A 12664-nucleotide genomic window follows, 5' to 3' on the forward strand; every position below is an offset into this window, starting at 1 on the left:
GCGCCTTTGCAGAGGGACGGGCACACCAGCCACGGCTTTTGGCCTTGCGAGCGCCAGGCGGGGTGTGGGACAGCACCGTGGCACCACGGCACGTGGAAGCCCGCAGCGGTGTGAGGGAAGGGGGCCCCGTTTGCATGTGTGTCGGCAAGCAGAGCTGCTGGGCTCGAGGGGGAGGGGAGCGAGTTCATGGAAAGGGAAGTCACGAAGAGCAAAGAAATAGCTCTGCCAGAGAATATATTAAAGATGAGTCCTCTGGGTCTCCCTGAGGATTTTGCATCTCGATTCTGCCTCTCTCCTGCCTGGAGAGGGACTAGGAGCAGCAGCTGCCCATGGCTTCCGAGAGAGGGATTTGTCGCCAGTGATTGGCCTTAGTGCACATGTTTTCCAGGAAATTGAGGTGGTTAGTCCCTACTTCATGTCCTGTGGATCAGGGAGAATGCTGTCGCCAGCCCCACCATGCACGCCCAGGGAGCACAGGGAAAATGGGGGATCGCTCCTCCTCCTGCACTTTGTCTTCTGGTGGTTGATCCTCCAGCTTTTACTGCGAAGGGGGAGTTTTTGTGCAGGTCAGCAGCCCCACGCCTCAACGGTGTGTAAGTTTAGAGCCCAGTCTCCTTTTCTGAGGGGACAGTGGTGTTAGTGAAAGGGACATTTCTACCTGCAGCTTCATAAGGGGAGCTTTGTCAGATGGTCCCTGCCCCTTTTTCCTTGAAGCCTGTCCCTGTCCTGCAGCTTGCAGGACATCCCAGGTGCCCATAGCCATACCTTAATGTTTTCTTCCTGCATGTTGTGCCAGTCCCCTTGGAAAAGCAGATTCCCAGCAAGCTGCTAACAAAGCACTCCTGTCCTGCAGTCCTGACATTTGCTGGAAGCAGAGGGAGCTGGCTTTGGGAGACGGGCAGACTGCTGTGTCTCCTCGGTGAGCAGGAAGGGATTAAAAGCTTTTTTAAAAGAGTTTCTCCATGGCTCGGGCATTAAATGCCATCCAGACTTCCTCCTGGTCTTACTTCTTCTGACATTGCACCATCCCTCTGCTTTCTGGGTCTGAGTGAAGAGGGGGAGGGCTGGTCCCAGCCGTGGGGCTGGCAGACAGCCCGGCCTGTCTCGGGGCCAGGACAGGCACCCGCCTTCCCACAGAGGGGCAACGGCACCCAGGGGGATGCACAAGGTGCTGCACCCTCTACCCCACCTGAGCCTTCGTCCCGAGAGCCCCCAGCGAGGCAGGTACGCGCTCGGCTGTCAGGGCTGATCCTGCCCGCATGCTGGGAGGCAGGAGACCGTGCGGGGAAGAGGCAGAGCAGGCAGGCAGCGAGGCTGGAGCTGGGAATGAAAGCAGGAACTGTGCATGCCATTCATGTTGTCTTTTGTTTCTTGATTCCAAGCCTCCATGCGGAGAAGAAAAGGGGGTGAGTGAAACCACAAATCCTGGGGCTCCTCCCTTCCCCGTCAGCCACCCAGCCAGCACCCGGTCCGCCCCGCGCAGGCATGCACGGTGCACCCCAAGGGACTGGCCCGGGTCACCGTCCCCTAGCTGTTGTGGGAAGGTCAGCCCATGAATCTCTGGGGCTGGCTTCCCCAGGTGTTGTGCTTGCTTCGTTTGCTCCAGGGTGAAAATGCCCTGCACAGAAATGTGGGGTCCTAAGCACAGCCCCCCTCTGCCCCGGGTGAGGCCTCTGGAGCTCAGTCAGATGAAATGGCAGCCACGCTCTTTGCCATGTCCAGCAATGCAGATGCTGCCTCTGCTTCTGCCTCCGCGTGGGCTGCCCCGCTGCTCCCGGCGGTCCCGCGCCGAGGAAGGCCCTGAGCACGTACCTGCACTGCAGACAGGGTTTGGTGGCAGCTCCAAGGGCACACCCCAGTTAGCTGGGGGAGAGCCAGTTTGGCTGCTCAGGGTGGAGGGGGCCACCCACCGTGAAGGCCACGTTACCGGTGCCCAAGCTGGCCAGGGTAAAGCTGGTTGCAGCAGGACTCTACGTACATGGCAGTTTCACTGCGCAGTGTCCCTGTGGACGTTGCATGAGGGACGCTACAAAACCAGGAGGTTCTTGCCAGGGCTGAGAGCCAGTGATGGACAATCCTGAATGGACGGGAAGGCTCATCCTGTGCCAGCACACAGTTCTGCATTTCTCCAGCACAGGGTAGAGGGCAGGGAGCCTGCAGACCTGACCCCGGTTCTTAGCCTTTCAGAAGCAAAACTCTCTGTCCAGGTAATGTGAAGCTGGAGAACTGTTTCCCAAGGAACAGGAAATTTGAGGGACCAACTCTTCCACCATGACAGTGATAGCATAGGGAACGTGAGCAGGGCTTGCGAGTGGGAGGTCTCTCAGGGACGTCCCCAGACCTCCTCTATGCCGAGCAGATCTGTCAGACCCTGAGGCGGAGGCAATGCAGAGGTCCCATGGACCAGAATGATCAGCTGGAGGTCACCAGGGATGTCCTGACATGGAAGATGGCCATTTCCAAGTGCATGGTGGAGAGCTCTTGCCCCTTTGGACAGCCAGAGCTATCGGGGTGCACGCATTCCTGGGGGGTCCCCTCTTTCCAGGGAAGCCCCAGCACTGCCTCATCTCCCGCCCCAGCAGCCCAGGCAGGATCCACTCCAGGACGGCAGATACAAAGTGCAGTTAGTGGTGATTTATCTCCCTGCACTCTAATGGCATTAAGGGACAGAAAGTAGGATAAAGCTGGAACCAGAGGCAGGTGGAGAGGGCTGAGCATCGCTGTTACTCCTCTCGCAGCACTAACTAACTAACTGCATCACTACAGGGCTGCCCAGAGCAGCTTCCAGAGACACCGATGAGATGGCCTTCTAGCACATGGTCTTTAGAATCAGCCCATGGCCTGGCCCCCCCGAGGCTTGGCTGTTAGAGGTCCGTGCAGTTGCTCAGCAGCGTTTGGCCGTAAGGGATGAGCCAGCTCCCCGCCGAGCAGGGTGAACAGCCCCATGCATCTTGGGGTGAGCACAGCGTGAGCGTCGTGTGGCAGCAAGGAAGAGGAACCACGAAAGCCTCCAGAGACAAGGATGGTTGGCTACTGGAGGTCTTGTGCCAAGGAAGTTCAGGAGCTGTTTCCATGAGGCAGGTGCAGGTCCTTAGTTCCGGGGCCTTGGTGGATACCTGCCACCAAGGCTGCTGGCCTCAGAGGGCACCTAGGTCCCATTGGCAAAGACCGCTTGGCATCAGTGTTTGCGTAGGGCTTGCTCCTCCACAGACCGGGCTTCTGAAATGTCTGGGACTCATTTTTAGCTTCCGTAACTCAGGAGTGCTGGCTTGCAAACTGTCCTGCAGACACCTGCCGTGGCCGCAGTGTGCACGGTTCTGAAGCCATCCCGTGAGTCCCGTCAGCCCCTGGCAGGGTTCTGCTGGAATACAGGCCTGATGGTCAGAGCTCTCCAGGCCACTCGGGTCACAGGGATCAGCAGCTCCCACCCCACAGCCATGATGTTTCACAGTGCCAAGTCCAATGACCAGGCTGGAAGGAGCCCAGAAGTTTACAAGCCTCAGCTGGAGGCAGGCAGAGCTTGTCAGCCTTACGGGGCGAACGCGGCACGTGTTCTCCCCTCTCTCTGGGCAGCCTGCAGGGACAGCGCACTGGGTGTGCCATGGACGTAGAGGCGTCCCCTCTTGATGAATGCCAAGGCAGAGCCATCAGCCCCAGCACAGCAACACGCCAGCGTGACGGCCGCGCTGCAGGGCCAGCTGGCACCATTTATGACATGACATGCAGCCGAGAGACTCAACCCTGCCCGGCCCAAGGAGCTGTAGGAGCAGGGAGCAGCCACACGTGAATGGACCTGGTGTGGGCTAAGCACCAGCCCCTCAGCCTTTGTTAGCTCGGCTGTGCTGGACCCTGTCCGGCTCCACGCGGAGGGAGCTCAGGAGGGGTCAGTGGTGACGGTGGCCAGCGTCTGCCTGCTGCCCCTTCCGATGTCCTGAGTTTCAGGATGCTCCACAGCCCTGGACAGAAAACCCCTGCGGCAGCCGGGGCAGCTCTGCAGGCTGTGGGAGCAGCAAGGGCTCCCCAGAGGACAGGCATGGTCGCATGGCTGACAGGCCGGGGGCCTGGCCGGCCCCACCACCCTGAGCACCTCAGGCAGGGCAGGCCAAGGTCTGTCGCCTTCACCCACGAGTCCAGCGCGTCAGGCAGGTCTGTAGCGATGAGGCAGGGCCGAGGTCAGGCCTGGGAGTCGGTGTGTGGGTCAGGCCTGTGGCAGCACAGACCCGGCCGTGACGGCTCTGCAGAGGCTGCTGCTTGCACCACTGATGCCCCCAGCCTGCGCCCACCCAGAGCTCCCAGGCCCACCGACACGGGGTGCGTGGGGGGCAGGTTACCCCTTTCAGAGCCATTCGGGCACGAGTCCACTCAGGGAAGAAATGTCCCAGTTTGTCCCAGACACTGGAGTGACACTGGTTGTGCTGGAGCCGGACTGAGTCCTGTGGAGTCCCGTGGACTTCTGCATCGCTTGTGGTCCCTACGGCACCTGGGTTCCCTTACCTGCCGTATCGCAGCTGCTGCCCACACCCCCTTCAGTGGGGGGCTCGGTCTCACTCTGAATATCAAAAATATTATCTGGGCAAAAATTTGCTCTTTTAACGTAAGGATCGAGGCTTCCTCAAAGCGTGGCACAGTGGGAGTGGCCCCACCTTGGGCGCTGGCAGGTCAGACCCCGGAGGTCAGGCAGGCCAGTCAGGGGTGCCCGGGCGGTGCAGATGCGCCAGGTGCAGCTGGGGTGGGAGAGCGGCATGGCACGGTACCGCCGCGCCGGGCTGTCGGCTGCGGGTCCCCCAGCTGAGCCAGGGTTGTGCATCGTGGCGGGTGGGTGGCTCCACAAACACCTCAAATCTTCGTTACCCGCTGGCTGGGGAGGAGACGACTGAGCAGCCGCTTCCTCAACTCTGTGCTCAACAGGCCTATGAACCGCTCTCCCTATGGGGACATTCGCTCCCTGCCGAGCCGCACTGCAGGGGATGGGCCCGTCTTGGGGAGCTGCCTCGGCACGGTGGCCCTTGCTAATCCGTTTGCTTTTATGTTTGGATTTTCAGAGAAACTGGATGAGATTTTGGCAGCAGCCGAGCCCGCGCTGAGAGCAGACATTGTCGAAGCAGATTCTAGGGCAGCCACTGTGAAGCAGCGACCAACAAGCCGGCGCATCACGCCAGCAGAAATCAGTGTGAGAGAGGAGGGCTCGCGGTGGGAGAGGGAAGGGCACGTCGTGCTGTGACAGATGCTGACTGCCAGCCCTGAGACTCACGCTGGGGAGAGGGTTTCCCCAGGGAGCAGAAGGAGAGAGGCTGGGGGGAGATGGAGACACAGAGCAGGAGTCCAGGCAGGTGGTGGAGGAGCTGACCCGGGCTGTTGGCTTGGCACTTGCTCGCTGGCACGGCATTGCCACGGGGAGGACGTAAGAGCAGATCTGAAGGAGTGTGGAAAGCTGAGCCGGAGAGCTTAGTCTGGGTGCAATTTTCTGGATGTGAAGCTGGAAATTAGGAGGAATCGAAGAGAAAAATGCCGTCTCTGAGGGGAAGCATGGATGGAGTAGGAGTGGGGCTGCCAGCTCCAGGCTGTCTGGATTGTGAAAGTGCTGCAGGCGGTGGGAGGCAGCTTCTGGAGCAGGAGGTAAAATGGGACAGGCGGCTTCTGAGCAGAGACTGGCCTGAGCGAAGCCTTCCCACGGGAGGAAGGCTGCTGCTGGAGTCAGCATCACTGTGCCACCCCACCCTGGGCACAAAGTGCCTGAGAGCAGGCAGGGGGGAGCAGCCAGGTAGTGGGGAGCTGGCAGGCGGTGGGGAGCAGGCAGGCATGGGGAGCAGGCAGGGGAGACAGGGCAGGCAGGGGGGAGCAGGCAAGGGATATGGAGGGAGGGTTAACCCTTCAAAGGGCAATAGCTTAGGGTTTGGAGGGCGCTGGATGGTGCACACAGAGGATGGAGTGTCGAGGTAGAGGTGAGGAAGGGTCCGTCCTGGTCCCCAGGGAAGCCATCCCTCCCCGGGCAGTGGCAGCCCCAGCTGCAGGCGTGGCAGGGACAGGCTCTGGGTGCAGACTGACGCGGGGTAGAGCCCCAGCGTCGCCCACAGTTGGAAGGATCTGGCAGACTGAGAGGAAGTGTTGTGTCCTTCCAGCTGAGTCTTGCTGATGTCCAGAATGGAAATTTCTTTTTGTCTCTTCCAGTCACTCTTTGAACGCCAGGGTATGGCAGCACACTCGGGGGTCCTTGCGGGAGCTGAGAAGCCCCATGTTTCACTGCGCAAAGGAATTCCACGGACAAAATCTGTAGGTAAGGCAAGCTGGGGGGAAATCCCTTCCTAAAGAGGAAAGACTGTCCCCGTGGAGTGTTCGTGCCTGCACAGGAATCAGCAGGAAAGACTTGACCCTCTCAATGGGCTTGTAGCTAAAGATCTTTGGAGAGGGGATGGAAGGCTGCCTGTGTCCTGAGCAGCCTGTTCTAATGCTGACACTGGTCCTGCTCTGAGCAGAAGGTTGGACCGGAGACCTCCAGAGGTGCCTGGCTCTCTCAGGTTCCGTATGGCACTGCCAGGGACGGGAGTTTCTCCCACCCTCCATGCTGGCAAATGAGGGTCGGTGGCTGATTTTCTGTCTGCCCATGGGGCGGCTGGGCTGGGCATGCAGTGTGCTGAACACACGGGTGCTTGAGCGTAGGACCATGACCGTTCACAGACTGAGACGATGGAGCAAGTAACCTCTGAATTTTTTCTAAGGAAAATCAGGACAGGGTCTTGTCTATGGGCTATGTTGGGATCTTTTCACCCTGTCCCAAAAGTGCAACTAAAACCAAAAATATGCTGGAGGAGGGAGATGGGAGGACAGAGCAGAGTGAACAAGGGCTGGTGGCACAATGACAGTGTGGGGTCTCATTTTCTTCTCTTGCTTTTGTGTGTCAGTGGGTTTTTGACACCATCTCTCATAACGTCCTCATAGGCAAGCTTTGGCAGCGTGGGTTGGATGAGTGGACAGTGAGTTGGGTTGAGAGCTGGCTGAATGGCAGAGCCCAGAGGGTTGTGATCAGCGGCGCAGAGTATAGTTGGAGGCCTGTAGCTAGTGGTGTGCCCCAAGGGTCAGTGCTTGATCTGGTCTTATTCAACGTATTCATCAATGACCTGGGCAAGGGGACAGAGCGTGCCCTCAACAAATTCACTGATGATACTAAGCTGGGAGGAGTGGCTGACACAGCAGAAGGCTGCGCTGCCATTCAGCCAGATCTGGACAGACTAGAGAACTGGGCAAAGAGGAACCAAATGAAATTCAATAAAGGCAAGTGCAGGGTCCTGCACCTGGGAAGGAATAACCCCAGCACCAGGACAGGTTGGGGGTTGACCTGCTGGGAAGCAGCACAGCGGAGAAGGACCTGGGAGTCCTGGTGGACAACAAGCTCTCCATGACCAGCAGCGTGCCCTCGTGGCCAAGAAGGCCAACGGTGTCCTGGGGTGCGTTAAGAGCAGCGTGGCCAGCAGGTCGAGGGACGTTCTCCTCCCCCTCTGCCCTGCCCTGCTGAGGCCACACCTGGAGTTCTGTGTCCAGTGCTGGGCTCCCCAGTTCCAGACAGACAGGGAACTACTGGGGAGAGTCCAGCCGAGGGCTGCGAGGATGAGGAGGGGACTGGAGCATCTCTCGTATGAGGAAAGGCTGAGAGACCTGGGGCTGGTTAGCCTGGAGAAGAGAAGGCTGAGAGGGGATCTCATGAACGCTTATCAATATCTAAAGGGTGGGGGTCAGCAGGATGGGGCCAGACTCTTCTCAGTGGTGCCCAGCGACAGGACAAGGGGCAACGGGCACAAACTGGAACACGGGAAGTTCCACCTCAACATGAGGAAAAACTTCTTCCCTCTGCGGGTGACCGAGCCCTGGGACAGGCTGCCCAGAGAGGTTGTGGAGTCTCCTTCTCTGGAGAGATTCCAAACCCGCCTGGACGCCATCCTGTGCGACCTGCTCTGGGTGATCCTGCTCTGGCAGGGGGTTGGACGAGATGATCTCCAGGGGTCCTTTCAAACTCCCACCAGACTGGGGTTCTGTGTTTTCATCCGGGTGGTAACACCAAGCCGTGGTGTTAGCGAGGGCTGAGGGCTGTGCAGGTCAGAGCTGGGGACAGTGTGTTGGCACTTAGGTAGAGAAGCTGAGGGGCAGGAGGAAAGGGGCAGTGAGAAAGACGGTGTGCTCTGTGGTGAGTGCTGGTTTTAGGTAACCCCAAGGCATGATTTGATAGTGATGGTGACGCCAGAACAGATTGTGTGTTTAACACACAAAATAAGTGAATAGGAAGTAAATTCTGCTTTGAACTACAGCTGAGAGCAGCACAATCCCAGGAGGAATGTAAAAAATACTCAAAAAATGCAAGGATTAGTATTCAAAATGCACTTTTTAATGTACAGAGCCATGGAATTGCTGTGCATACGTGCCTCACATTCATGTTTGTGTGAGAGCAGCTGGTACCTGTAGTCCCGCATGAAATTGGTCTGAGAGTAGTAGAGGGGTAGAGATAATCAAATGTGTGCATGATTAATCTGAAAAACAAACTAGGAGAGATAATCTTTAAAAAAAAATAAAGAGCGGGTGTTTAAGGGACTGCCCTGGTGTGTACCTACACACCGTGTTGGTAATGCTTCTGTCCTGCCGTGAAATCTACGGGCTGCAAGCTCCCGTAGCTGAAGGGCTGAACTAGAACCTGGGCCAAGCAGACAATGAGATGCAGAGTTGGAAGCCAATGTAGGCATTAATTAATTGCTCGTACGTTGCAATACTGTTAATGTACATGGTAGACAGAGAGCAGAGCTGGCTGCCTCGGTGCCAGGGATCACCACAGCACTGACCCACGGGCTTGCTGGAGTAGAAGGAACCAGTTAATTTTCTCACAAAGGTGAAAACGATCAGTGGCACCTGCGGGATGGGATTCATCTCATCCAGCCATACACGTTAACAGAAATCTCCATCCAAGTAAGGTGCCCAGGAACCCTCTATAGAGGGAATAGGCACTTTTAACGTGATTTATCTGATGTCTTGATCTTAGAGGTGAATCCTGCACAGGACTGCAGGGGCATGTAGGGACTGCTGGGGTGTACGGCTACCCGGCAGACAAGCACGCAGTCGCCAGCGGTGTCTCAAGTGCATCCTTCTTTTGCAAACTATACCCTAGGTGTTTGGTTTATGCGTGAGAATGTTTGTGACAATGCTTCTAAACAGAAGTTGTTCAAGGTTCAATCAAGCCACAAACAGCTGGAAATCATATTAAAGGCGATCTGTTGTGTAAAATAGCATCTTAACCCAGTAGTAGATCATAAACTGGAAAAGCATTCGTTAAATACAAAACACTTGCAAAAGCAGACTTAATGACTGAGGAAGTCCCCTAAAGCTACACCTTGTCGTGTGATGCTTGTCGTGCAGGTCTGCTGCCAAGGATCTCTGTATGGGAAGAGAGATTCAAAGTTTGTAGGGTCTGTAGGGCTGTACGGTTTGTTGAGTTGTGTGTAGGGTTTATATGCTCATGAGCTTAGAGGTTAATGCCCCATGTACATCCTTTCTGTTCAGCACCTAGAGCATTGAGACCTGGATCCTTGCACAGGATTCCCAACCATTGCAGCTACACACGCTGTGCACCAAGGGGATTAGAAACACTAGATTTAATTGCATCAGGGAAGATTAAAAGCACACCTGGAGATGCCCTGTTCTGAGCAGGAACAGCTGCAGCTGCCACGAGTACAGCATCCAAGCAGAACCCAACAACAAATACAGAAAAAAAAATCACACGTAGCTCTTAATTCTAGGCTCCATCCAAGAGTGACATATGTCTGTCTGCACCGAAAGGGAACAATTCCTGTTGAGCAGGGGACAGCAACTTCTTGTTTCCAGTTTGCCTGCCACAATAGACACCAAACGCAATGCCTCTTAGAAGCTGGCTAATTTTTGTGGAATTCCAGATAAGCTAAAATAGAAAACAGCCAAACAGCAGAAATTGGGTTGCAATTGGCTTGGTTTAGAAGTCCTTCTTGAGCTGTCATTTCACACCCACAACGACAGGCTCACACGCTGTACAGTCAGTTGACTTCATGATAAAAATCACTACTAAAAGCAAGGAATGAGATGAAAAATAAGCAGAGGTTGGTTGCTTGGTTTGTTTTTTTGGTGAAGAAACGCTCTCAATTATTTGCATATTGCACAGCTGGTTTAGATTCCCAGGGACTTGTGACAAAAGATCAAAGCATTTCATGTTTGCATCTAAAAATTTCTTGAGACACAGGTAGTTAACCCTCGACTGGCTACAAAGAAAGCAGAGGGGAAGAAATATTTCAACAAAAATCTGAAGAAATGCATTGCAGTGGGGAGGCTGACAGAAAAGAAAAATCTCTGTCAGACTTCCAAGATAGCTACCACGCCATCTGCTCCAGCATCAGAAGTTAAAAACACTTGAAAGTCTGCAGAACCGTCACGGTACCCACTAAGTCTCTCCCCTGAGCAAATTCAAGATGATGTAGATGGAGGTTTTGCACGGAGAGAAGTAGCATGTTCCCCCGTGTCAGGTAGAAGCCCGATGGGCTGCGGGCGCTGGCTGTAGGTGGCAGATGCTCCGTACTGACTAAGCATCGTCACTGCTGAGGAAATAAGGGGTGACTTGGTGTTCAAAGAGACGCTGAGGATGTCGGGCTGCTCCTGCTCTGCCAGCTCGGGGTGAGTGTGCATCCTTCCTTGGCCGAGGAAGGGCTGGCAGGGTGGGGGCAGCCCTCCCCGATCCCCTTCCAGGACCGTCCTTCCCTCATCCAGGGGAACTCCCAGTGCTTTCCCCTCTTCTAAACAGGTTCTCAGGTTCACCCTGGCTGGGATGTAAGCTTCGTGCCATAGCAGCCAGCACAGTACTGTTATTTCCCTGCTCTCTGAAGGACAGTGGGCTTTCCTCCTCCTCCAGTCAGTTTGGTTGTTGCCTGTGGCTGATGTCAGCCCCACACACCCGAGGATGGCGACACTCGCCCGCTTTCCGCTTCTGGATGTGAGCGAAGCTGCGGCACGGGGCACCGTTTGGCTGCGGCTCAGGGGTGGCTTTGGGAGCTGCTCTGCCATCCCTGCATGGGGAAAGCAAGGCTGGGAACGGTGGGGTGTGCTCTGGAGACAGCCACCTCATTAGCTAGCCCAAATTAATGCACAGAGTTAGATTCTCACAGGGATTTAGGGTGTTATGGCAACGGGCCCAAAAGCATTACGGAGGGTTTTTGTGTTTTCCCTGGGGATTAATAATGCATTGAGCATGCTGTGAATTGCAGAAGGGGTTGCCATGAGGCTTGTGGCACTGCCAGGCGGCGCTTCGGGCGTGTGCCCGGAGCGTGATTCTCATTGCAGACAGGTCACTCCGAGTGCTCGGAGACGGGGATCTTCGCTGGTCCTTGCTGGTCGCTGGAGGCTCCATTTTGACTCGGGCTCTTTATTCCTGCATGCACCGACCTCCATAGTTCGATCCCGGTGATGCCTTATTGCTCTTTGTAGGAAGCATATATGCCCCCCTACGATGAAGATGCAGTACATGCTGTTTGAAGAGAGCTGAGACACAAAGTCTCAATGGCAGTTAGCAAAGGGACAGGTTTGTTTATTTGTCATTGGAAGTTTAATCTTCCAGTTCTGCATATGGAAGACTGATCAGGCGCAGAGGGAGGTCCCGGGCAGACACAGGGTTGTGCCGTTTGTGACAGACAAACGCTCCCTCTTCTCGGAGGTCAGCCCCACCGCCGCCATCCCTCCAGAGAACCTGGAGCAGCTCGCAAGGTTTCACATTCATCTGGCAGCCCTTCGGTGGGTGGTGGAGGGGGTCTGGAGGAGGCGGGAGCGCTCGGTCGCTGGCAGCCAAGCGTGCCAGGAAACAGAGCGCAGACGCCGTGCGTGATCCTGCGACATGGGGGAACAGCAAGCAGCAAGTCGGTAATTGCTAGGTTGAGATCCACAGAACGAAAGGACAGTCTAGTTCAGGTGCTCCAAATTTAAAGGAACTGCCTTCCCCCCGTGTCGTGCTGCGTGTTAGAGTCTGGCTGAGGCTTCTCACCCAAGAGTTCTAGTGTGGGGTGATGGTCTGCTGTGTGGGTGCACACGTTGGTGGCTCTGCAGTCTCTTGGGTGCCTCTGGGTCATGTAGAAGGGCTCCACGGGCTGCAGGAGGTGGTTGGGCTCCTCCTCCTGCAGACTGCCCGTCCCCTGGGCCGAGGTCTGCCCATTGCCCGACGCAGCACTCGCCAGCAGGCAAGTGTTGAGGTAAAAGTGAAAACCCGACATATTTACGACAAGTGATTAACTGTTAACATTTCAGTCAGTAGGAGTGAAGCTGGATGAAAGAGCCATGCTTTTGGCTGCCAGCATTTTAGATAAGTAGAATGTCTCCGTTTCAAGTTAAAACCTGCCAGGATGATTCCACTGGTCTTGTAGCTGGTCCCTCACTTTGTAGGACCCTTGTCCTCGGCACTGCTTTCACCGGGGGGGGTTTCTCTGTGGCTGGGTGCTCGTTACCTCTGCAGGGCTCTGTGCAGAGTCCAGCCTGCTCTGCAAGGATCGAACGCAATTCATAAATCCAGTGCTTAATCAAGACATCAGTTTTCAAGCCTGCTCCCAAGGGATTACTGGTTGTCTTTGTTCAACTTCGGAGACTCCCTGAGCAGAACTATATCCTGCGTAGACAGTAAATA

The 12664-nt window shown here is 55.8% G+C and overlaps 1 protein-coding gene across 3 annotated transcripts in view; it reads left to right on the top strand.

The window, feature by feature from the left end:
* The window catches only part of SHANK3 (SH3 and multiple ankyrin repeat domains 3), a 382463-nt gene that overhangs the window by 331953 nt on the left and 37846 nt on the right, over positions 1-12664 (top strand). For 2 of the 3 annotated variants that reach the window (XM_075742888.1, XM_075742921.1), the window contains exons 20-22: positions 1383-1406; positions 5043-5170; positions 6169-6274. In XM_075742888.1, the coding sequence (XP_075599003.1) occupies positions 1383-1406; positions 5043-5170; positions 6169-6274 (258 nt within the window). The remainder of the gene's footprint in view (positions 1-1382; positions 1407-5042; positions 5171-6168; positions 6275-12664) is intronic. The other variant, XM_075742957.1, reaches the window with a different exon arrangement.

The sequence above is a fragment of the Balearica regulorum genome, chromosome 1, assembly GCF_011004875.1.
Source record: "Balearica regulorum gibbericeps isolate bBalReg1 chromosome 1, bBalReg1.pri, whole genome shotgun sequence".
Lineage (NCBI taxonomy): Eukaryota > Metazoa > Chordata > Aves > Gruiformes > Gruidae > Balearica > Balearica regulorum.